Source organism: Corythoichthys intestinalis, chromosome 2 (assembly GCF_030265065.1).
Source record: "Corythoichthys intestinalis isolate RoL2023-P3 chromosome 2, ASM3026506v1, whole genome shotgun sequence".
Classification (NCBI taxonomy): Eukaryota; Metazoa; Chordata; class Actinopteri; order Syngnathiformes; family Syngnathidae; genus Corythoichthys; species Corythoichthys intestinalis.
Genome location: NC_080396.1, coordinates 38,558,306 through 38,585,251, shown reverse-complemented (window position 1 = coordinate 38,585,251; position 26,946 = coordinate 38,558,306). Strand labels below are relative to the sequence as shown.

At 40.1% G+C, this 26,946-nt stretch overlaps 2 protein-coding genes across 9 annotated transcripts in view; both read right to left on the bottom strand.

Moving 5' to 3' along the window:
- The window catches only part of usp19 (ubiquitin specific peptidase 19), a 40,025-nt gene extending 21,033 nt beyond the window's left edge, over nucleotides 1-18,992 (bottom strand). For 2 of the 5 annotated variants that reach the window (XM_057826465.1, XM_057826457.1), the window contains exons 1-3: nucleotides 11,010-11,570; nucleotides 7,714-8,085; nucleotides 293-421 (exon numbers count right to left, since the gene is read on the bottom strand). In XM_057826465.1, the coding sequence (XP_057682448.1) occupies nucleotides 293-421; nucleotides 7,714-7,918 (334 nt within the window). In that variant the 5' untranslated portion in view covers nucleotides 7,919-8,085; nucleotides 11,010-11,570. Of the gene's footprint in view, nucleotides 1-292; nucleotides 422-7,713; nucleotides 8,086-11,009; nucleotides 11,573-18,755 lie in introns of those variants that run through there. The other 3 variants (XM_057826441.1, XM_057826449.1, XM_057826433.1) reach the window with 3 other exon arrangements.
- A 6,500-nt stretch (nucleotides 18,993-25,492) lies between these two features.
- Nucleotides 25,493-26,946, bottom strand: part of lamb2 (laminin, beta 2 (laminin S)) — a 72,453-nt gene continuing 70,999 nt past the window's right edge. For all 4 annotated transcript variants that reach the window (XM_057830367.1, XM_057830369.1, XM_057830368.1 and 1 more), the window contains one exon: nucleotides 25,493-26,845. In XM_057830367.1, the coding sequence (XP_057686350.1) occupies nucleotides 26,709-26,845 (137 nt within the window). In that variant the 3' untranslated portion in view covers nucleotides 25,493-26,708. The remainder of the gene's footprint in view (nucleotides 26,846-26,946) is intronic.

Genomic DNA, 26,946 nt, shown 5'->3' with positions numbered 1-26,946 from the left:
AGGTAATGTTAAGTCTTCAGTCAATTAATAGATCTATTGAATTATTAATCAACTAACATGATACAGAAGAAACTCAAGTCTTCAAGTAAAAAGTGATCGACAAATTGCCAACCTACAATTTAGTTGGTCTTGAAAATCATTTTTTCAGATATATTTTTATTTACAGACTTAAAATGTTTTTTTTGATAGGTGCAAAACCTTAACAAATTGAATACAGTATTTAATATTTCATGGAAATGTCTTATTCATCAAAATCAACTCATATATTCATGTGGCATAAAGATGACCTCACCTGAAAAGTGCACATAACAGTGTGTATCGGTGAAGGTTGTGTTGACATCTTCAATCTTCTGAACACTTTCTCCACATCGCAACTTGATGATCACTTCATTGGCATTTTGTTTCCAATCCACAAACACATCTAAAACACAAAACAAAATCACAATAAATTTGTGTTTACTGCATTATGTTATTATGTAGAGCCAGGCTGTTTACTGAAAATTTACAGTTACCAAGATAGTTCAAGATGACCGATATACGTTTGACCATGTCGGTAAACTGGGCCTTTTAATGAAACGAAAATATTAGTCTTTTCAGCCCGCTATGACTGTGTTGTTCAGCTGTGCTCATTCCCCTTTAAGAAAGTTCAGCCTGTGTTCTTACATGTGAAGTCACGTGGCTATCAGGAAAAACAAACAGAACAATGTTGCTATCAACCGGTCTGCTAACGCTACAAGTGAACATGATGGAGTGAGATAATAGTGAAATGGTTAACAGTAGCCAGGCCAAAGGCATTTCGAGTATAGCAGTAGTCGACGCTCATGGTGTGGTGTTGGGGCCAAGAATGAACTCGACGTCGGTTGTATTTTGATTCGAGAAGGACAACGAACCATGGAGACCTACATCAGTTTCACGGCCCATTTAAAAGAAAACAAGTCTCAGCTGCTTGATACAGCCTATTTCTCGGACGACCACATGGTTGAAATGATTGCTCAGACCCGGAAACAAATGCTCTCTGCGTGGAACATAAAGTCGCCATCAACACCGACAGCGGCTCTAACTTTGTCGAAGCAGCTGAATGACTTTTGGTTTTTTTTTAAATCAGCTATCAAAATATGAGAATAATTGATACATTTTTCTAAGTGAGATGCTCATTAGAAGAAGCTTTACTCATAAAATTGGTAGGACCAGACAACCAGAATCAGACTGGATACAAATAAACTACCCAGCCGTCATGAGGTGCACCTGCTCACACTCATTCAGGCCCTGCCATTCCACTCACATGTGCAATCTTGACACGCTGTCATATCAGCACACTGACAGCATGCAGTCAAGAAAGCAAAATAACATCAAAAGCCTGTACCACACAAATTTTATGCCAGGTAAACAAACCATGCACATATTTTTTCAAAAAGTTAGTATTTTACATTATGTGAAACTGAAACCTCAGAATTTTAAAAAATAAGAAAGGTTGTATACCGTTTACCCTATGATAAAGCCACAGAACTGATTCAAACTGAACATTATCTCCAAAGTGCCAGTTTCAAGTGTGCTCCGTTTCATGTTTAGTCTGCAACACAATTTAAGCGCCTTGACTTTCACTCACCCCCTCACTTTCTCTCTCCCTCTAAATGTCAGGAAGAACACCCGAGCCTTTCTGGGTCATTATTCTGTCATACAATACACACATGCACATGTACAAAATAGAGAAAAGGTAAATGCACAGGTCAAGTAAAAAAAAATAATAATCCACTGTGGGTGCCAATGACCAAACAACACTGTATAATAGTCATATCATATATAGCCATAAAATACAAAGGACAACTGTATGCTTTAAGGGGAACAAACTTCGAAACACGTTTTGGCTGTAATACAGAACAGATATCCCTCGCCACTTCATGCTTCGAAATTTGCAGTTTCAGTTATTCACAGATTTTCGAGGTTTTCGGCCATTTTATTCGGTTTTTCGGACATAACTTTGGCTAAGAAGGTCGTAGAGACTCGGGATCAGTACCAGCGTAGAAAAATGGCTCCGGGAAACCATTAGGGGCGCAAAAGTACAGGGCAAAATTGTCATTCCAAGCAGTTTTATACCCATGACGCAAGCGGGAATAACTCGAGAACTCTATTACTCGAGAGTAACAGAGACTTAAGACAGCTTTCAGCATGTTCGGCTTAGAAAGACAGTTCTGGAAAACTCCTCCCCTCACCGAATAGTGTACAGGTTTTGAATGAGGAGCCCAAAAGTGCAGCGCGCACATTGGAGTCCACAAGCACATCAAAGCCCATGCGTTAAGTGGAAATAACTGGGGAAGGGAGGGTCGCAGGTAAAATCCAACAACACTTCCGAATGATATTTCCCTTTTATGAGCTTTTAATCATTCTATAAGGTCATTCCTGGTTAAAAGCACAGTGGGGTCGGTTTTCTAAACCATTCACCTGTGTCTGAGAAATTGTCAAATGTCTCCTGTCTGCCGGTGGGGCTGCTGAAGCACTCTGTGGTACTGATCTTCTCCTTTTCCACCTTGCTCATTAGGGTGTCCCAAAAAAGTAAATCCAGGAAACTAATCACGCACACCCTCTCAATGCATTCAACTTGTTGCCAAAGTACTGTGAGAAAAAAATCACAATGATCACTTAATATTTAGGGTTCCCTCACGGCACATGTAATGTTGGCAATGCCGTATACAGGGGCCAGCCGGGTAGGGGCGTCATCCTGATCTGTTTTCAACTGTCCATTTGCACTCATATGAACGTATGCGGTGGTGCCTTGACCTGGTGTTGACAGTGGCCGATCCAGAAAGCTATCTGAAACCCGAAGGGGGGGGGGGTTCCCCCCCAAAATATCACAGATTTTGAAAAACTCATCGGATTTGGGAAGCTTACCACGTGGGAGGTGGTTTAAGCAAGTCTTTTTCTGATCGAATGTGATTTTACTTCGAGAAAATCGCACTTTCCAGCGATCATAGCATGGAACTGGTCATCGCGGCTGTCTTCAACCTCTTCTTCTGATCCTCTGGCCCTGATATTTCCCTGTTCATCCGCTTCAAAGCAGAATGGAATTTACTGGACCACTCGAAGGCATCTCCCTTTGATGACGATCCGAACGACAACCTCTCTGAGTGGGTGCGTCTCAAGAAGGACGAAGTTGTCGGGTTTATCGAAAGCCAGCTGGAGACCACCCACCACAGGGACGACTACCGCAAGGTCATCCTCCTCGCCCGCTTCTTCCTTACGGGCCCCGGGACAGAAGTTGTCCGCTTCAACCGGCCTGGGGCGTACCACCGGGCTCGATGGATGGCCAAAGGCATCTACTCACTGAAAATCTACATCTTCCGGAAGCAGTTCCAATTCACTCCACATGAAGCAAGAGCTCTGCACAAGATCAACGTGTTCGCAGTGACGGTCTACCTCAAGCGGTGGTTCGAAGCTCCAGTGACCGTCGATGCACCTGTCAACGACCTAGAGATGTGCGAGGAGCTGGACAGATACACAGCTGTTGACAGTGAAGTCGGCTTGGCTGCTCTCAAGAAGTTCCGTGGGCATCTCTGGTACTTGAGCGAGGACTTGGCCCCCCTGGCGATGTTTTCAACGAAGATCGAGGAAGAGGAGAAGGCCAAGATGCTGCACAACCTCTACGAGGCTCAGGAGAAAGGGAAGGAACTGCGGCGGCTGGAAGGAAGGAGGACCCTTACACTCAAGAGGGCTGACCTGGGCGACTTCATCACCCGGAGGTCGCAGAACCTGTTGCACTGCCTGAAGCTGCCTCTTCCAGCTACAGTCGCGGATCTGTGGGAAGTTCCAGTTGTCGTTTCCGAGCTGAAGTCGGTGAATGATGTTGCCGAGCGAGCGGTGAAGCTGGCGACCGACTTCAACCAGTGCCTGACGAAGGACGAAGACGAGCGGCAGCTCATCTTTCAGGTCGTCGAACATCACCGTCACCAATTCCCCACGGCTGACAAGGCCAGCTTCCAGTAGTGCAGCTGTCACTTCCCTGTCTTCAGTTGCATTGCTTCTATCTAGTTGTATTGCACTTCAGTTGCATTGCAACAGTGCATGTAACACCTTGTCCAATGTGAATTATGCAAGGTAGACAATCAGTCTGGGAGAGAGGCGATCATTAGTCAGAATTGTGCGAGACCGACACGTTAACCACTGCCAGTCCAGTAGGAATGTCAATGAGGGAAGCCTTAGCAACAAGCTATGGGAGTGAAATTTCGTGTGCTCGGTTCATTTAGCAAGTGGAATACAATGAAGGGGTGTGCAAGTCCGAATCTGTTAATATGTGATTTTATATAGGGGGCCTGGGACACCCTATTGCTCATCCTCTACTCTGCCCCCCAAGACAAGTTTCCATGTAATGCTAAAGCTTAGCTAACACCTAGCGCTTGGGAAGGCTACAAGTGTGAGGAAATGTCCGTACCCCGTAGGAATGTCCCGATCCAATCACGTGACTGGAAATCGGGCCATTTTTCAGAGGATTTTAATCGGGTGAAAAGGATCGGGTTTTTACTGTATTGGCCCGAATATAAGACAGTGTTTTTTGCATTGAAGTAAGATTAAAAAAGAGGGGGTCGTCTTATATTCGCGGTCAAGACATTATACCCATTCATGACGCTAGATGACACCAGATATCATTGAAGCGATGTTCTTTAATGACAGATCTCAGCTACTTTCCCCATTCACGACGCTAGATGACGCCAGATATCATTGAAGCGATGTTCTCTCATGACAGCTCTCAGCTACTAGTTTAACCAGTTTGCATTATTTTATTGCAATGTTTTTCCTTATTCAGATTTGTTTCAAGACTACAGTTACAGTTAGACTTCACTTTGATGGTTAATGCAGTTATTGCAATTTTGTTGTTTTATGACAATAGATTGGTTTATTTACATTTCAAAAACCAGAAGCCATTCATTTACGAATTTACTAAGTACAATCACATGATTGTACTTAGTTTACATATTTAAATGTTCAGATATTAAGATTTGAATGAGGCAAAATAACATGCTTTTTCTCTCAAATATATTGTTATAATCATTTGTTTCAGATGTACAGTAATTATTTTCTGTATAAAAATTAATTTGGTGTTCAAAAAGTCTTTTTTCAAACTTGAGTCTTGAAAAAGAGGGGGGCGTCTTATAATCAGGGCCGTCTTATATTCGGGCCAATACGGTAATTAAAAATATATATGTTTTTCTGTTTCATGCTTGTACAGCCTCTCACTCTCCCTCCTGCTGCTTTTGCGCTTGTTGTTGGGAAATCCCACTGTTATTGAGTGAGTTGGTACGCTTTGTCAGCGGCGATCGAGGTGATGCGATTGACGTCATCACTTGAAATTAATATCTCAATATCTCAAAAACGATAGCAGCACAAACCTAGCAAAAACAAATGACAAAGTTTTCCTATAAATGACAGGGGGCCAACTTTACAGAGGTGCCAACAACAGTACATGAAAACTTCTCCTTATTAGACAATGATAATTTTGTTCAAGATGGCTTTCTCTTGTTTTTTTCTTTATACAAATCACATTTAGGCAAGTTTGGTCACATATATTTAACTCCAGTTTCCTTGCATTTTTGTTGTTTTATTTTTTGTAGCTCAGTCAGTTTTCAAAACATTTCAAACATAGAACTTTATATTTTGTCATGACAAGGTATGTTAGCCTGTGGTGTTATGTTTACTGTAGTTTGTGCTTGAATCAGTATTTAGACACCGTTAACTTAACAACTTTCATATATTCTGCAACAGACACAGCGCTCCGCATACGCATAACACGCACTGCGCGTAGGGCACCAACTCTGCCTGAAGGGGCACAAAAAAAAAATTAAGTTTGTAAAAAATCCTAAAATATAGTAACTGTAATAATGACAACAATATATAGTATTTAAAATAAAACTTATAACTGATAAATGCAAGTAATACAAATATAAGTAACATAGGCTCATTATTTACACACAAAAAGAATCTCCTGTGCGGCCCTCTTTGCCTGGTACACCAGAGCGGTTGAGTCTGGCCACCACTCAGCGGATACAATTTCCAGGGTGGAGCAAGCCACAGCAAACAGACAGCGGAGTGGACCAATCAGCGACGGGCAGACGTGACGTTAGTAAAACGACGAGGGCAGGACGACTTTGCGCGCGAAAGGAAACATACGAGGAGAGCGGAGTTTATTTAACATGGCTAGCGCGAGACAGACTGTTGTCAATGACTCGTGTCTCAGTGTTTGAAAAATACATGGAGAACAGTCTGGCCGTGCCAGGCAACGGCCCTCTCGTCAGTCTATCTTTGGTGCCCCCACCCCATTCCCTAGTGGTTTGCTCCATTATGCTTCAGTCGCAAATTTGGCAGAAGTTTATTCTTGAAAGGAAATGTCATCGGAAAGACAACAAGAGTCGGGGGCGGAAAAAAGGAAGAGGAAAAAGGAGCGAGATGATGCCCGCGAATCACTTGCAGGTAAGAATGTTGTTGTTGTTTTTTTTTAAAACATTTATTATCAGCTACGTTTACATGACTACAATAATCTGATAACTGGGAATAACCAGGTAATGACAATAATGAGATTTGACGCATTTACGTGCACTTCAGTGATGTGATAATCAGGAAAAAACTGGTTTACATGTTAAGTCAATAGTTCGATTTCTTTCCAAGTACATGACGTAAAACTCTTGGTCTCAGCATAGGCCTTCCTCCATGTCTACCAAAAATGCTTGCTTGAAGTTGTCCCACTGAACCTCTTCAAATGCGAGTGTGGCGATTGCGTTACACAAGCTCGCTAACTGCAGAGTAGGCCCATAGAAAGCGAATCAGTTTGGCGTCCCTAAGGCCTCTCTAGCGACATCCGTTTTTCCATTTGTACACATGCTCAGAGATGTAAAATAGCGGTGTTTATCAGATAAAGGATAGCGGATCGTGCTCTTTACACGACCACTTGAATAATCTGGTAACTCCAGAAATCGGGTTATGATCGGTTTATTAGCCACCACAAAGTATTTATGCCTAGGGCACCAAAATAGCTAGCGCCGGCTCTGTTTTGCAACACCATGTGATTTACCTTCTTTAAATGAAATAGATAATCCCTTCATTGTTTTGATTGTTTCAACTGACATCTTTTGTGTTGAAGCCATAATACAGGCCAGTAAAGAGCAACAGTTCACTGAAGTAATATCACTCTTTACCTGCAAACAAACTGAACAAATGTGATACAGATATCAGATTTCAGAATTAAATTTTTCAGGGTGATTTATCATTTTTCTTCAGAATTGAGTGAGTCCATATTTTCCCCTCTCATTGGTCATAAAATCTATAACCTTTAGTTATTATATACAAGAATATTTTTCTACTTTAGTGTTTCCTAAAAACATAAAGGTGCCATTTGAAATGACTAAAGCTACCTGTCCTGACTCTTGTTTATAATTATTTTTTTTTTCTACAGAAACAACTGAGTGAACATCCAGAGGGACCAGTGATTCAATCATTTTTGCCAGGGGTCGCACAATGTGTGTGGGAGGGCAAAATAACACCGGTCACACACTTTCTGCAAGTAATACAAGGAACTTGCACATACACACGAGGAAATGATTTTAAGAAGCCAAAAACAAAACCAGAATACTTGAACGGGACATTACTATTTACAAATATTAAAAGAAGACAACTACATTCTGAATTCACATAAAGGTGCCCCCCCCCCGCCCCATTATTTGCCCCTCTAACCTTTTTTGACCTCTGCAAGGACTCCATCCACCCCTGCAGCAGCAGCAACTCTTTTGGCCTCTCTGGATTCTTGGTTAGCTTTGTCCTTCTGCTTCTTCTTACTGGCGCTCGAGGACAGCTCGGACCCATGGTCGCCTCCTCCCCTCTGCTGATTCGCAGCCCCGCTGCGTCGGCCTGTGGCCCCATTACCACTGCTGCTGGACATCTTCAGATGCTTGGTGCCAAGGGGCCGCCTGTCGCCAGACTCACTACCGCTGCTGCTGGGGTCTGGATCTGAGGTGTGCCGCTTCCTGCCTGGCCCAGCTATCTTGGCGATGATACTGGTCTGACCTCTCTCAGAACAGAATCAGGAAGGGTAACAGGGAAGGGAAGCTAATGCAATAGATAGAGAGTAGAGACACACAAAAAACACACAATCAATATAACCACCCGATAGTTTCCTTCAATTACTGGGCCAAAATGCTAAAAACAGCACATAAATGGTGCTCCTGAAAAACGACAAACACCAGATAACAAAAAAAACAAAGTTTATTTTTTAACTGCAAGTAGTGCTACAACTATTATTCAATTAAATCAAGTACCAATTCAATTAGAAAAAAAGCTTCAAATTCAATTTTACTGCTTGGTGGTTTCTTTACCTAGAGTTGCATTGTCATGGCTTGTTTTTAAAGTGCTGTACAGCGGTACCTCTACATACGAAGTTAATCCGTTCCATTTGTCGAAATGGTCGGATGTCGAGCAGATGCAATCCGTTCACCAGCCTAAAAACCTACACTAAATCCTTAATAAATGCTGCTGTTACACAGAGCAAAGCAAATTAAATTATGAATAAAAATCCGAATAACAATATTAGTAATAATAATAATTAGAGATGTCCCGGTCGATCGGCATCCCGATCGATCGGGTCCGATCATATCATTTGCAAAGTATCGGAATCGGCAAAAAAATATCGGACATATTAAATCGTTTTCTAATTGTATTTAATGTTACAGACATGGTGTGTTACACTCTTCCAGAGTCTTTAGTTTAAGCTTAAGGTAGGGTTATCAAATTTATCGCGTTAATGGAGAGAATATTTTTTACATTTATCACATTACAATATTTAACGCGTGCGTTACACGACCCACTCACGCATTCTCGCGTTTAAATTATAATGGTGCCGTTTTACCCATACAGTATATAGAGCTAAAAGGCGGCGTAAAATGAGTAGAGTGAATTTTGGCAGCCTTTGAAGCCTTTTTTTAAATGGCTAAAGCCTTACAATTCCTCTCCCAACGATTAGAGAAATCGTGGTAAGCAATGTGGAGAAGAATGGTAGTAGTTGATCTTTTTCTTAACACCCTATGTTATTTCCCAACGCAGAGAAGATATATCAATTGGTACCACGACGGACAGTCATGGTTGCACTTCCCATCATGCATTTGGGCAGAAGTTAAATGGCTACAGTATCATTTACAGAAAGCTCAACAAATACACTAGATGGCAATATTTAGTCACAATATACAAAGTCACATTTATCCTTTAAGGATTACAAGTCTTTCTATCCATGGATCCCTCTAACAGAAAGAATGTTAATAATGTACTGTAAATGCCATCTTGAGGATTTATTGTCATAATAAACAAATACAGTACTTATGTACTGTATGTTGAATGTATATATTCGTCCGAGTTTTATTCATTTTTTTCTTAATGCATTGCCAAAATGTAGATGATCTGGGAAAATTATCGGGAATGATTGGAATTGAATCGGGAGCAAAAAAAAAAAAAAAAAAAGCGAACAGATTGGGAAATATCGGGTTTGGCAGATACTCAAACTAAAATGATCGGGATCGGATCGGGAGCAAAAAAACATGATAATACCTGTAATAATGTAACGAATCGGGTTTTAATGTGGCGGATGTTATTGCGTGGTGTAACTGAACGTACCGCGTGGCTGACTTAACAGAGTGAGGGAGGACTTTTTACTTTCACTTTGTTCTGCTGCGGCGGACAGTAGGCATGTTGCGTTGCACAAGTTCTGAAATAAATGATTAAAAACCTGACGAAGCTGGCGATTTTTTGGCGATGTTACCCCAATAATAATTGCAACCTTAACTTGTACAGACTGGCAAACGGAGGTCAAATGAGGACCGTTGAGATCGTAGACATTCTAGGGCCGTATTGTCGAGCCAGTTCACGGGCGTGCACACCACGCTCATATTTTTCTATCATTTCCATCTTCATTTCAATGGTAAGCCTCATCTTTTTCCTTTTTTCACCACCTGCACTAACATTCTTGGAAATGTTGATTTCTCTCACAAAAATGTGCCCGTCTTGTGAGAAAAAGAAACTACAGCACAGTCATAAATCTTAGTATTTCGAGCATGTCATCGGATGGAGAAACAAATAGCGAGTCAAATTTTACATCGGGTGTTGAAAAGATCGGGTGTCGAAGCGATCAAATCACGATATATCACCATTTCGATATTTTGTCACACCCCTAATACAAATGTATGTTTTTACTGTATTTAAGTGTGCAGCATTTTATTCCTACTGTGTAAAAACATTTGTGACAAACCGTAATGTAGGTTTGTCACTTTTCAATATCTGTTAGACAACGAAACTCACGTCAATGGCAGCGAATGAGTTAATGCTTCACCATCAAAATTTCTGAAATGACTGACAAATTTCCCCAAATATTCTATTTTTCTTAAATATAATTGTATATACATCATATATTCAAATATATATGCTTTTATTGTATTTGAGTGTTCAGCGAGACTTTTCGGATGTAACAAATAGATGTACTGGCAGGGAAAACGTTCTCAAACAATGGCAACAGTCCTTGTTTTTGTTGTTATGGCTGGACAACGCACTACTACCGAATTGACTGATGAAGGTAGCCGTGTAGCTTTAAACATCTTTTAAGCACACCACTCTTTGCATTGACCTGTAATTATTGTCAAGTCTTTGTCGAGATCATGTTTACAGTCCGCCAACGATTTTGCGGTCACCGGTAAACAGAGCATGGCGTCATTATAAAACATCGACACAACATGCAACTATGTCGCATTAAATTTAACCTGTCTAAACGTGTTACTAATAGGTAATAGTCCCTATTGTTCATTTAGATGTTTTCATTAGAATGCCAACGCCTGACTTCTGCAGCAGGAGCAAAACAAGCAATCGCTTAATGTCATTAGCTGGCGCTAAAGCTAATGCTAGCCTCAATTTTAGAGTAGCACAAATGGGCAAGGCTTTGCGGTCATTTAAGGACAAGGGACTGTCTTGATACGAAGTGAATGCATCCAACTCACCAAGTGTCGAATTAAGGACGAGTGTAATTTTTTCGTGTTTCTACACAGCAGCCGGCGACTCGTTGTGCGGCTGCTAAGCTTTCTTCGCTTCTTAGCGACAGAAGGCCGCTCAGCTCCTTCTGGACGTGCTCGCAAGCCCGCGACGGTGCTTCTGGAATCTTCTTTTTTTATCCTGGAGCCATTTCGAACAAATTTCAACAAGTACCTGAGTATTGAGCTTGGTCCAAAACACAATAGCCGAAAGACGGTCAGCCCAATGGTGCCAATTGGTAGGTGACCAATCGGCTGTTTAGGCTTACTTTGTTTAAGACAACATCCTGCCCGGCCTCGGCCAAACCTAATGAAAGCGAGTCACTTCCTGGATGGCGGGACCACGTGATCTGAAACCCTCCCTTTTCGGTCGCGCACATGTGCGCCCAAATATTTGCGTGACCTTACGTGGAACAGTCGAAATAAGACACATCGTTTGATCTGACACATTTCGTCGAAAGGTTTTGATGTGCAAAAATAATAATAATAATGACAACTGATCTTCAACGGTTTCAAAGGCGTAAAGAGGTGACGTGCGGCGCGTACTTCTATGATAAAATGATATTTACACTCACCGGCCACTTTATTAGGTACACCATGCTAGTAACAGGTTGGACCCCCTTTTGCCTTCAGAACTGCCTCAATTCTTCGTGGCATAGATTCATCAAGGTGCTGGAAGCATTCTTCAGAGAGTTTGGTGCATATTGACATGATGGCATCACACAGTTGGTGCAGATTTGTCGGCTGCACATGATGCGAATCTCCCGTTCCACCACATCCCAAAGATGCTCTATTGGATTGAGATCTGGTGACTGTGGAGGCCATTTGAGTACAGTGAACTCATTGTCATGTTCAAGAAACCAGTCTGAGATGATTCCAGCTTTATGACATGGCGCATTATCCTGCTGAAAGTAGCCATCAGAAGTTGGGTACATTGTGGTCATAAAGGGATGGACATGGTCAGCAACAATACTCAGGCAGGCTGTGGTGTTCCAACGATGCTCAATTGGTACCAAGAGCCCAAATAGTGCCAAGAAAATATTCCCCACACCATTACACCACCACCACCATCCTGAACCGTTGATACCATTGAAGGCAGGATGGATCCATGCTTTCATGTTGTTGATGCCAAATTCTGACCCTACCATCCGAATGTCGCAGCAGATATAGAGACTCATCAGACCAGGCAACGTTTTTCCAATCTTCTATTGTCCAATTTTGATGAGCTTGTGCAAATTATAGCCTCAGTTTCTTGTTCTTAGCTGAAAGGAGTGGCACCCGACGTAGTCTTCTGCTGCTGTAGCCCATCTGCCTCAAAGTTCGACGTACTGTGCGTTCAGAGACGCTCTTCTGCCTACCTTGGTTGTAACAGGTGGTTATTTGAGTCACTGTTGCCTTTCTATCAGCTCGAGCCAGTCTGGCCATTCTCCTCTGACCTCTGGCATCAACAAGGCATTTCCGCCCACAGAACTGCCGCTCACTGGATATTTTTTCTTTTTCGGACCATTCTCTGTAAACCCTAGAGATGGTTGTGCGTGAAAATCCCAGTAGATCAGCAGTTTCTGAAATACTCAGACCAGCCCTTCTGGCACCAACAACCATGACACGTTCAAAGTCACTCAAATCACCAAATGTGTGATGCCATCATGTCAATATGGACCAAACTCTCTGAGGAATGCTTCCAGCACCTTGTTGAATCTATGCCACGAAGAACTGAGGCAGTTCTGAAGGCAAAATGGGGTCCAACCCGTTACTAGCATGGTGTACCTAATAAAGTGGCCGGTGAGTGTATATTAATAAGTGCCACACATACGCGGGATTTACGGGCGGCTGCCCCCCCGGTGGCCGACAAGTGTCATTGCATGTAATTGACTTTCCTATATATGATTTTAAAATTAAGAGTTTTCCGGTAAAATGTTGTTTATAAAAGTTGTAAAGCAATAAAACAAACAACAAAAATGAATGAAATGAAAAAATAAAATAAAATAAAAATAAAAAATATTTGGCGGAAAACACAGACAAGGCTGAAAAAGCAGTTTCTGCTCTCGCACCCCTCTATAAAATAAACCGCTGTATTTTAAACCAAAATAACTGTTGTGTCTGATAGAACAATATGTCTATATGCTGCCATAGCAGATTCACGGCGCATTAAGTCCCCGAACTATTTTTAATTTGTCCGTTTTACCCTGAAAACCCCCGCTTACAGACGTCGTGCAGCCGCTTTTCTTTCAACCCAGCCATAAAAAGAATTATATTTATTATTCAAAATGTCTGTCATTTTTAGCTTAGAATCATTAATTGCTGTCTAATATTTTGTTTAAAAAAATACTTTAAAAAATTATTTACTCGCATATTTAAAGTTTTAAACAAATTACGTCACAGTAAAAAAATTGGCCTCTGTAAAAAAAGTCACGGATATCTTCCTCATAACTATAACTTAATCGTATTTTTTTCGTTACTGTCGCATTTTCCCCAATATTTTAGATGATAAATAATCGATCCAAACAAACAAAAATTGAAAAAAAAATTTTTTTAAAGTGTAACTATATGAAAATGAAAATCTCGATTACTCCTTGACGTATGCAATTTCTGCATCGCGACCCTTGTCATATTACCATCTTTCACCCATAAAATCCCGAAAAAATCCAGGTGTGGCCATTCACATCTGTGTCTTGACACTCGATGATACATGCTATATGGAGTTTTTGGATCGAAACAAGGTAAGGGCGCGATAATATCTCGTTATAATCATGGCGTCTTTAATTCTGCTCTCGCGTGCTCTCCAGTTATGGTTTTGCGGTTTAAAATATATTTATTTTTTTTAAATGCTCTCCTGGTCAAAATTTTTCTTTCGTCAGAAAATTGACATTTTAAGCTTTCCAATGATGTATCACACGTGCAAATCGGACAGTTTTGAAATTTGGCCAAATTGGGGGTCTCAGAGCAGAACTCAAGTCACCAAAGTGTTTTCCGCCATTTCTTTAATTGGTCAAAATTATTTTTCGAACACATCATGTGACTAGCACCTTAGATAGTCATTTGCTTTGCTTAGCCAAACCACCTGAGGACAGAAGAGGCAAGATGGATATACGTAATTTTTTCAATAGGCTTTCAAAAGCGACAACAACGACTGAGCATGAACCAAGCATTGAAACTGTGGACCAAGAAAATCCAGAGAGCACTGCCAAAATGGTGAGCGGCGTTCCAATTTGCACCACTAATTGTTCAACAGAGCCACCACCGGTGTCTTGCCAATTTAGTTATTCCCCGTCAAAAATTGTAAACTCCATAGAGGACTTGAATTTTGAATTAGAGTAATAACAGTTATAAGTAGAGTTGTCCCGATCGGCATCCCGATCGATCGGGTCCGATCACTTCAATTTCAAAGTATCGGAATCGGCAAAAAAATATCGGCCATGCTTTTTTAAAAATATATATATATATATTAAATCGTTTTGTAATTGTATTTAACGTTACAGACATAATATGTTACACTCATCCAGAGTCTTTAGTTTAGGCTTAAAGTAAGGTTATGAAATTTATCCCGATAACGGCGGCAATTAATTAAAAAAAAAATGTGTCACGCTAAAATATTTAACGCAATTAATGCATGAGCTGCATGACCCTCTCACTCATTGTCGCGCTCAATCTGTAATGACGTTGTTTTACCTATATAGAGAGATAAAAGGCAGTGAGTGCATAATGAGTTGAGTGAATTTTGGAAGCCTTTGGAGCCTTTTTTTAATTGGCTAAAGCCTTGCAATCCCTCTCCCTATGATTAGAAATATCATGGGAAGCAATGTGGGGAAGCAAGGTGGCAATTGATCTTTGTCTTAACACCTTATGTTATTTCCCAACGCAGAGAAGATATATCAATTGGTAGCACTACGCAGTCATGGTTCCACTTCCCATCATGCATTTGGGATGGCCACAGTATCATTTACTGAAAGCTCAACAAATACACTAGATGGCAATATTTAGTCACAATATACAAAATTTATCCTTTAAGAATTACAAGTCTTTCTATCCGTCGATGCCTCTCAGAGAAAGAATGGTAACAATGTAAATGCCATCTTGAGGATTTATTGTCATAATAAACAAATACAGTACTTATGTACTGTATGTTGAATGTATATATTCGTTTTATTCATTTTTTTCTTAATGCATTGCCAAAATGTATATGATCGGGAAAAATTAACGGGAATGATTGGAATTGAATCGGCAGCAAAAAAAAAGCAATTGGATCGGGAAATATCGGGATCAGCAGATACTCAAACTAAAACGATCGGGATCGGATCGGGAGCAAAAAAACATGATTGGAACAACCCTAGTTATAAGTCATCCTACGAGTAAAACATGGCCTTTTTTACATTCAATACCTATGTTACATTATACAACAGATTTTTTTTTTTTTAATGGATGGGCCATGTTTTAAAACTTCGTACATAACTACATCACCAAAAATCGTGCAAATCAGCACAGCGCAGTGGCTCCAGCCAGGGGATATAATTTTTGACAAGGGTAACTACATTGGCAAGACACCAGCGGGCTTACCATATTCAGTGGATGGCGATCTTGGCGAAAAGTATAGCGGTCCCAAGCAGCCTGATTTAAAAATTCCCCTACAAAATAATGGGAATTGGAAAATTAAAAAAACACTCATTTTCATCTTATTAATATTCTTGTAAGTTAATTTTATTGCTGACACTGGGTTTTGGGGTCATCAACATGTTGTGCCCCCCCGCCCCAAAAGTCAAACTCCGCCTATGACACACACACATGAACAACACAGGTTGGATGGAACGAATAAGTTTGTGGGAAATAAGGTTGACGTTTTAGCCTTTAAATGTACTGTCCATACGGCGGATAACAATCAGATGTCTTGAAGTTCTGCTTTGAGACCCCCAATTTGACCAAATTTCAAAATTGTCCTATATGCATGTGTGATACATCATTTGAAAGCTTAAAATCTCAATTTTCTGGGGGAAGACACATTTGGAAAGGGAGGGCATTTTAAAGTTTTTTTTTTTTTTTAACAGCAAAACCCTAACTGGAGGTGAGAGCATGAGCATAATTAATTAAAGATGCCGTTATTTTAACGATATACTTACCTCTTTTCGATCCAAAAACTCAATGTAGCATGTATGACTGAGTGTCAAGACACAGATGTGAATAGCCACAGCTGGATTTTGGGGGGATTTTATGGGTGAAACATGGTAATATGACAAGGGTCACAATGCAGAAATCGCAGACATAAAGGAGTGGTTGAGATTTTCTTTTTCATATATTTACCCTTGTAAATGTGTTTTGTTTTTTTTTCTTTGTTTGGATTGATTACTTATCATATAAAATATTGGGGAAAACGCAACAGTAACAAAACAAAACAAAAAATACAATTAAGCGATAGTTATGAGGCAGATATCCGTGACTTATTTACAGACACTATTTTTTTCATTGTGACGTAATTTGTTTAAAATTTTAAAATATGCTAGTGATTAATTTTTTAAAGGCGTTTTTTAAACTAAATATTAGACCAATTAATGATTCTAAACTAAAAATTACATTTTGAATAATAAATATAATTACTTACCTTCTATTTATGGCTTGGTTGAAACAAAAGCAGTTGCGCAATGTATGTAAACGGGGGTCTCCAGGGTAAAATGGACAGATTAAAAATAGTTCTGGGGCTTAATGCGCCATGAATCAGCTATGGCAGCATATAGACATATCGTTCTAGTAAACACAACAGTTCTTTTGGCTTAAAATACAGCAGTTTATGCTATGTTAAGAGTGGTGCAAGAGCAGAAATAGCTTTTTCAGTCTTGTCTGTGTTTTCCGCCATCCTCATGTCATATTTAACTTTTTCTTGAAATGCTTTTATGAGTTGGATATTCATTCATTCACTGACAGCGATATATAGCAAATCCATTCTAACTGGGATACCTGGCATTAAATGATCATGTTTCAGTGCCATTTATGGCAATGGTTGGCCAATCCATTTCAACTGGGAGGTTTAGCCCAGCACCGCCCCCCAATCAAAATGGATTTGATGTCGATCACCGTCAAGGGCTGCACCAGTCCCTCCCAGTCAGAGGTGGGTAGAGTAGGCAAAACCTTTACTCAAGTAAGAGTATCGTTACGTCAGAATAATATTACTCAAGTAAAAGTAGTCTTCCAAAAAAGTATTTAGTCAGAAGAATACTCAAGTAATGAGTAACATTGTAACTGCTAACGCTGTTTGATTTTTTTTTTTTTTTAACAATGGTAACTTTGTGCTGAGAAAAAAAATACAAGTTACCGAGGTACTTCTGCTTTACGTCAGCATTTCTGCTTGCGATTTCCGTTTCTCCATCCATTACAACAATGGAGCTGGAGTAACATTACTCATCAAAATCCCTCAAAAAAGACAATTTGGAAATACCACTGCCATCATCACGACATGGGAGGACAGCATCTTCATGAAGGCAGATGTGGACCCAAGCCCCTACCACCACAAAAACCGGGTGTTTATGTAGCTATGTTGCCGCTGGTGTTATGGAAGGTATGTTCTTCCTCTCCCTGCATTTTCATGTGTCCAGTGCGCAAAAAAATACAAAAAGCTAAAATGTTGCGCATGATAGGACTTGTTGTCTTTGATATTGTTATTACAATGATGATTGTAATTATGATGATGTTTAATATTATATACTACAACTACTGTACTGCGGTGGCTGCAACACATGCTATCTGCTGATAGTATGTTGCTAATATGTACGTGTAGGATCGCACAATTATGTAAACGCGTAGGTGCAAGTTTTTTGTTCGTTTGTTTGTTTACAGGAGGAAAACCCTGTTAGGCAAGGGAAGACAAATTGATGTGCCTCACAACCACATTAACTGTGCGTCGATGGACATATAGAGAGACTATGTGCGTTCTACTTTGATGATGAAAGGCTTGACTTCTGCTCCACCTTCATTAATATTTTTCTAATACTACTAATAATAAACCTGTTTTTCAAAGCACCAATCGTTTAAAATAAAACAAATGGAATCATGTTGTCCAAATGTTCTATTGCGATCAATATCTGCAATAACAAAGAATTACATGCTATTTATGTTTATATGTACATACCTTGTAGTATTACCTTGTAACAACAAAATATGTGTCAGCCCTTCTGCATTCGGCAACTGTCATATCATTTGTAATTTCATCTCATTTTGGTCTCTGAAGTGCCCGGCGGATCAATCTACATCTCACGTCAACACAGGCTGACAGGTTGTTATATTTTTTTCCATGAATGATCTACGAAGTGATTAACAAAACATACAATCTTATGAAGATCCTGCGGTTTAAAGCACATCCTTATTTTCTGAAGCTGGTTTGGATTTAAGGCGTATGGCGAGGTAGATCCACACTGGCGCTTTGATGCTGGGTGCTGTTCTTAACATTCCACTTCCAACCATATATATAGGCGCTTCCAGGAGTTCACACACACGCCACAGAAAGTCGCAGTCTCATCTAGGCCGCGCTGAATCCATTTTTGGAGATTCAGTGGGTTCCTCTGGTTTGATTTTGCAGTTTTAACTTTGTCAACACACTGCTAACTTCAATCGCACTTCATGTTCTTCTGCCTAAACCAGAATTTTTTTACCAGAAATGATCAAAGATGGCGGTCCCCATGTTTCGCTCAGGAAACCTGTCTCTATGAACTGTTATTATACTGTAATATAACCTACCGTATTACATATCCTCTTGAAGCCAAAGAAATATAAAAAAATAAATTTAAAAAATGAATGAATTCTGGTGAGAGAAAAAAAATCAACAGAAATGAAGCATTATTCGTCCAAAGAGCATGAGTGCCCTCTCGCGGAGAAAACATATTTCCTCTTATAACACTAAAGGGATCATATCTCCGGTTTTCCGTGGTCAATCGGGAGAGATCAAACGCTTTCGAGTCATGTTGACGGCGGCGCTCTTTGTGTCAAATATATATATATATATATATATTTTTTTTTTTTTACAGTGCTTTGAAGATGCCATGTGATTCAACAGGCCGGAGTGATCAAAGAACAGCAAGCTTGAGTCTGGTTTGTATAATTGGGTCATGTGATTATTGTTGCGACGTCTCATTGATGAAGCTGGTAGAGTCACTGTTGACGTCTCCGGCAAGAAATAAAGTAAAAATCTTAATGTTTAGAATAAAGAGGAAAAATGTAGTCCAAGTACCTAGTGTACCAACCTAGTGTAGCACAAAAGTAGTGGAGTAAGAGTAGCGTTTCTTCACAAATCTACTGAAGTAAAAAGTATGGCTTTGAAAACTACTCTTTGAGATACATTTTTCTCAAAAAGTTACTCAATTGTAACGGAGTAATTGTAAGGCATTTACTACCCACCTCTGCTCCCAGTCAAAATTGGACTTACAGTGCCTTGCAAAAGTATTCGGCCCCCTTGAACCTTGCAACCTTTCGCCACATTTCAGGCTTCAAACATAAAGATATAAAATTTTAATTTTTTGTCAAGAATCAACAACAAGTGGGACACAATCGTGAAGTGGAACAAAATTTATTGGATAATTTAAACTTTTTTAACAAATAAAAAACTGAAAAGTGGGGCGTGCAATATTATTCGGCCCCCTTGCGTTAATACTTTGTAGCGCCACCTTTTGCTCCAATTACAGCTGCAAGTCGCTTGGGGTATGTTTCTATCAGTTTTGCACATCGAGAGACTGACATTCTTCCCCCTTCTTCCTTGCAAAACAGCTCGAGCTCAGTGAGGTTGGATGGAGAGTGTTTGTGAACAGCAGTCTTCAGCTCTTTCCACAGATTCTCGATTGGATTCAGGTCTGGACTTTGACTTGGCCATTCTAACACCTGGATACATTTATTTTTGAACCATTCCATTGTAGATTTGGCTTTATGTTTTGGATCATTGTCCTGTTGGAAGATAAATCTCCGTCCCAGTCTCAGGTCTTGTGCAGATACCAACAGGTTTTCTTCCAGAATGTTCCTGTACTTGGCTGCATCCATCTTCTCGTCAAATTTAACCATCTCCCCTGTCCGTGCTGAAGAAAAGCAGGCCCAAACCATGATGCTGCCAGCACCATTTTTGACAGTGGGGATGGTGTGTTCAGGGTGATGAGCTGTGTTGCTTTTACGCCAAACATATCGTTTTGCATTGTGGCCAAAAAGTTCAATTTTGGTTTCATCTGACCAGTGCACCTTCTTCCACATGTTTGGTGTGTCTCCCAGGTGGCTTGTGGCAAACTTTAAACGAGACTTTTTATGGATATCTTTGAGAAATGGCTTTCTTCTTGCCACTCTTCCATAAAGGCCAGATTTGTGCAGTGTACAACTGATTGTTGTCCTATGGACAGACTCTCCCACCTCAGCTGTAGATCTCTGCAGTTCATCCAGAGTGATCATGGGCCTCTTGGCTGCATCTCTGATCAGTTTTCTCCTTGTTTGAGAAGAAAGTTTGGAAGGACGGCCGAGTCTTGGTAGATTTGCAGTGGTCTGATGCTCCTTCCATTTCAATATGATGGCTTGCACAGTGCTCCTTGAGATGTTTAAAGCTTGGGAAATCTTTCTGTATCCAAATCCGGCTTTAAACTTCTCCACAACAGTATGTCGGACCTGCCTGGTGTGTTCCTTGGTTTTCATAATGCTCTCTGCACTTTAAACAGAACCCTGAGACTATAACAGAGCAGGTGCATTTATACGGAGACTTGATTACACATAGGTGGATTCTATTTATCATCATCGGTCATTTAGGACAACATTGGATCATTCAGAGATCCTCACTGAACTTCTGGAGTGAGTTTGCTGCACTGAAAGTAAAGGGGCCGAATAATATTGCACGCCCCACTTTTCAGTTTTTTATTTGTTAAAAAAGTTTAAATTATCCAATAAATTTTGTTCCACTTCACGATTGTGTCCCACTTGTTGTTGATTCTTGACAAAAAAATTAAATTTCATATCTTTATGTTTGAAGCCTGAAATGTGGCGAAAGGTTGCAAGATTCAAGGGGGCCGAATACTTTTGCAAGGCACTGTATATGGCCGCCAATGAGTTGTTTAAGATACAACTGAAACAGATGAAACAGTAAGAAAGTTGATCGGATTTTTTTCAGTATTTCAAGTGGTAATATGCAAAAGTTACTGTATAGTCAAGGTAAAAACTTTCTTTTTAGAGCAACTCTGATCTATCACTGTCAAACGCAACCAATGAGTTCAGAATGTGATGGTGAACATTAAAATGAAAAATTATTTACAAAAATTATCTTGGCAGAGTCTTTCTTAATCATGTCCAACATCCCCAGCGTTATCTTATTTTTTCCCAGAAAAAAGCAGATTATTGATGTTAATTAAACTCAATATTTATTTTAATGTTACCTGTTTGTCTGTAAGGCGCTTATAGATCTTTTGGTGATCGATCTGTATCTTAGAAATGTTACATGTTATTCCTGTAATTGCTGCCTAACAAGTTATTTTTTCTAATTGTCCACATCCCATCCAATTTGACCCAAGTATCCAACGTTTTTGTATTGCACTGGTCTACAAAATTTTGAGGAATATCTGCTTCAGAGATTTAAAACAAAACAAAAAAATGGCTGAACTGTACTTGATGGATTGGAAACTAAGAGTTTAGTGCTGGTTGGCTTAAGTCAGGGGTGTCCAAACTTTTTGCAAAGGGGGCCAGATTTGGTGCGGTAAAAATGTGGGGGGCCGACCTTGGCTGACGTCCTTTACGTAGAATAATATATTTGTTGAGGTGGTTGCAGCTCAACGTTGCATTCGTAGGAAGAATTGACGGAGAATAAGTTGTCTTTTAGCCAAAACTCGGCACATTTAATTTCCATTGACATGCGGATACATCCTCTCTCATTGCTGTCTTCACAGGCAATCCCACAAATCAAAGTCATCAAAGTCAAACACAAAGAAGTAATAAATGTAGCACTTTAGACAATTAAGTCCCATCCTGCCAGCTTGTGGCGAAAAGATAATATGTCAATCATAACAAGCAATAGGAACATTATTTCAACATCAACTGAGGACACATTTATGAATACAAAACATTTCCTCCACCATTTCTCTCAACACCCCCACTTGTTCTCATGTTGATGCCTTTTTTAACAACCAAATTAACTTTTACATTTCAAATTCCAAAAATAACACTGTCAAACTTCTTCAATTTTAACTTTGTTACAGGTTTTTGTCATGATATCAGCTATCATGTCATCCGTTGTCAATCAGGTAGCACTCCGCATCTCCTCTTTTAAGTGCGACCCCACTGCACCGGGTATCATGTGCCAACTCGACGCTGTGGTTCTCTGGTTTGAACGTCTCCTGGAAGCTTTTGAACTTGGTCACGTCAGTGATGATATGAGATGTCGCTCCCGTGTCCACCATTGACATTGACATGCGGATACATCCTCTCTCATTGCTGTCTTCACAGGCAATCCCACAAATCAAAGTCGTCAAAGTCAAACACAAAGAAGTAATAAATGTAGCACTTTAGACAATTAAGTCCCATCCTGCCATCTTGTGGCGAAAAGATAATATGTCAATCATAACAAGCAATAGGAACATTATTTCAACATCAACTGAGGGCACATTTATGAATACAAAACATTTCCTCCACCATTTCTCTCAACAATATTTAAGCAAATTTTAACAAGCCATTCACTGTGTCACATTTGCTTAATTTTTTTTTTCTCTTTCGACTCTCGGACTCTTGCGAAATACTGCTGCTGTGACATTAAACTAGCTTCAAGTTGCTTCAATTTCTCGCTGCGTATCCTCCCTGTAATCTTGTCGTACATGTCAGCGTGTCTCGTTTGGTAATATCGCCTCACATTGAAATCTTTAAAAACAGCGACGTCTCTTTGCAAAAAAGGGCAGACAGTTTTTGCGTATTTTAGTGAAGAAATAGTCTAAGGGCCCAAGTACACCGCATGCGTGATTGTTGCGTTTCCGGTCCGACTCCGGTAAAAAATAGCGCCGGAGCCAATCCGTTCCCATTATATCCTATTGTTCAACGCATACCGGCCGCGTCAGTGCTCCGGATTGACTGCGAACCACCTCCTGCGTGCCGCATGCCCGCCGGATGGTATAGGCTATTTTCTATTTCTGCCGGACACGCATCCGACAAAATGGGCGGAGCTGGGCCTGACGTCAAAAGGCCAGGTGCCTAATCACGGTTTAAACACGAGCGAAAATGGATGATGAGCGCTTCTTCATGGAGGTGGAAAGTCACAATGTGATATACATGCAGCAGATCGTTACTATAAGGACACAATTAAAAGCGAAACTGCAAAGTGTCCTATTATGTGTGTTTTTCTGGCAATGATATGAAACACACGACGTGCTAAGCAAAAAAAAAAAAAAAAAAAAAAAAAAAAGAAAAAAAAAGAAAAAAAGCAGCGTATCTGGAAGTGGTTCCACTGCAGAAATTCTCGTGCCCCGCGCACAAACAATCTCGGTTTGTATATAACACCATTTACCAACACCATTTACCATTTACCAACAGAGTCGGGGGGGAAAGTAGGAAAGAGAAAAAAAGAGACGAAAGAGGAAAAAAGAGACACCCACAACTTTCGACCTGGTGGTCTATTCAAGACGTTTCTCTTTCTTTCTTACATTTAACTTGACTCTTAATAGAAAAAACAACAGTTTGCGCTGGGCACATGAATCTGCAATGTTGAGACACCAATCCCAAATACGCTGTTTTTTTAGTTCGTGTCGTATATAATTCGCTATCCATTTTATAAATATGACAGATTATTTATCAGTTGTTTATAACAGCCCTATGAGATGTTATGTGCCATAAATTTTAAATGTGCACAAAGATATAAACGCACTGACACAACCAAGGGCATAATAGCCCCCCTTCCCTTCACACACGGAGCCCTGATCTCAACATGATGCAGTCAGTCTGGAATTAAGAGACAGACACAACTAAAATATTGTAGCGTCGCCGGTGTTGTGCCGACCGGGGCTGTCATCGGTGGGTTAATTTATGCACCAACGCGGGGCTGTCATTGGTGTGCTGGTGCACCAGCGCGACGCTCCGATTGGTGGACTAGATAGCGTCGGTGTAAATACAGTGGGGAGAACAAGTATTTGATACACTGACAATGGCCATTGGCAGTGTATCAAATACTTGTTCTCCCCACTGCAGTTGTTGTTTTTGCATTGGTGAGGTGGCGGGAAGTTAATAAAGAAAAAGAGGAAAAAGGCGTTGAAGCTCGTGTGTTGTTTTCGCTGCCAAACTTCCGCTTAGCAAACGTTACATTATCAATATGCAAGGAAAATAATGTGCTCTCTCTCTGCTTCTCTGATGAGTACATACTACAGACTCCGTGTGTTTGTCGTTGATTTAAATGGCACATTATCGCGCGCGATCACGCGAGAGCTCACGAGGGGACGGAGTTGGCGGACCGCAGCCGTGCAGCAGCCGGTATGATTTGCCTGTTTTTGACGGACTGCGTTGCACGCAGTCAACACTGAACCGGACCGGAACCGCAACGATCACGCATGCGGTGTACTTGGGCCCTAATTTCCACCTATCCTTGAAGCGTTGGGCGTCACAGTCAACTTTCTTTTTTTGTTGTTGATTGCCACCATTTTAGAAAATGGAAGTAATGGGTCACACGGAGTAATGTTGCTTAGCCCTTAAATACCTCCAACATGAAGCAATTATCAGAGAATGCCTAAATTTGAAAAATAAGGTCCTAATGAAACCTTTTTTCCAAATTTGTAAAAAGAAAAGTCAAAATGAATATGTGTAATAAGCGCTCTATATCTATAACTCATGCTAAATCATGTGTTTTTTCTCATGGAACCTGCAGATGCACTAGTTGACTTGCATCCATCACTTTTTTTTTTCCAAAAAGAAATGTCAAAATTCTAAATTAGTCCTAAAATCATGAAATTTTAGTTGTATCAAATGTGATACATTTGGCAATAAAAGGTTAAAGTGCTGCTGCCTTTTAGTGGGTAAATGAGGGGCACCATTTTGTTTGTAAGCTACTTCATATGCTGGTTGCAGTACTGCTGACCAATTCATTAAGTCTGTGTTCGGGCCAGACGTTATTGATTTTATGACAGAGGCTGGGGGCCGGATGAAATTTGACCACGGGCCGCATTTGGCCCCCGGTCCGGACTTTGGACATGTCTGGCTTAAGTATTCAAGATATTTAAAACTAAATTCAATAACTATAGCCAATTGACATTTTTGACCTCATTTTCCATTTTTAGTGACCCGATTTTAGTTAAGTATCACTACTTTCATTGAAGAAGGATTTTGCTTGTGTCAGGGACGCAGGCAGGCAGGCAGGTTGTGTGGACCCAATTGCAGGGAAACAAAAAGCGGCAAGGCAGGTGGTGGTGGACTCAAAAAACGTTTTAATGAGATCTAACAAAAACACAAAGTACAACCAAAAGCACTGGGGATCAAGAGGGCAAGATTCAAACAAAACTTACTTAAATCGGAGGGACTGATACACGAGGACTTGGACAGGGCTTGACTTAGACACCGACACAGACATTGACGAGCACATGGGCATTGACAATGACGCAACAAGGAGTGACCAGAAAATGGGAGCTTATATACACACACGTGGACAAGGGTTAACGAGACAACAAGGAACAGGTGAGCACAGGAGGATAGGGGGTTAACGAGACAACAAGGAACAGGTGAGCACAGGAGGATAGGACTAGGAGAAGGCACATCAGGTGAAATCAATGGGCAATCACAGGGACAAGTCACACTAGAAGAAAACAAACACAAAACCTAACAGCTTGTAGACCATGCAGTGTTATATGATATTGGTAAAGGTCACTAGGACTAGCACTAGGACTCTCTAGAAATTCAAATTTCAAGCACTTTGAGAATCAAATTGAGGTAGCTTCATCTGGGCATATGTAAACTGACTGAAATGTAGGAATAAATATTCACAAGCCAAAATAAATGAATAAATAAAAACACATTTCCAACCTTTATTCACAAAATGAAGGCACTGTAATACAATTACAGTACATTTTTCGGTAATTCTTTTTGTCATCTTTGGTTTCTCACATTTTGTATTAGCAAAAATTTAAGCGAATTTATATGATATGATGCCTTAAAGTGAGATCCTGTAGTCGTAATATTATATACGTTTTTTTCTGTGCTGTACTATGGGAGAGGAATATAATAAGCAAAGTTACACACTGTTATGCTCAATGCTTTGGAATAAATACTGCCTAGTTTTGTACATAATCACCAGCTCTTAATGTCCAACTTGAGGATGGAAGAGTTTATTACAGAAAATCAAGAGACTTTCCTTCGGTTCCTTTTAAAATCCCCAAGAATAAAAGTGGCTTAAACATGAGGTTTATATATTATATGTTCAAAACACCATCTGTTTTTGTAGGAATTCAAGCAGGTTAGAAAGGTTGAGTTCAGATTATATCAAGCATCCACTTAAATTTACATGATCCTTCTAAATAGGTACAAAAAATACTCAGTAGTTAGTATAACATTTTTTCCCATATCGTTTGACATCTGTGATTTAAATTATACATACACGCATTTTTGAAATATTCAGTATGTGTACTGAATTTACATTTACAAGCATATTTTTTCTTTAAATTACTAAAAATGTTCCAGCCATCACATGCAGTGTGCCTAACAGTAGGGCGGAGTCTCCTACTGACACGTGTTATATATTTGTATCTGTTTGTTGATGTCATTGAGGATGGATCTCATCTTGTCTTCCAAACCATCCAGTTGACGAGCTTTTCCTTCCAACTTTCTCTCGTTCTCCTCGTAATTTTTCTCCAGTTCTGTGGTAACAAAAGCCAGTAATGATAGACATACTTAGTCTTTTTACAGTAAAATTCAATCAATTTTCTCCAGCGTTCGTCTTCATTAGGATCATCGGTAA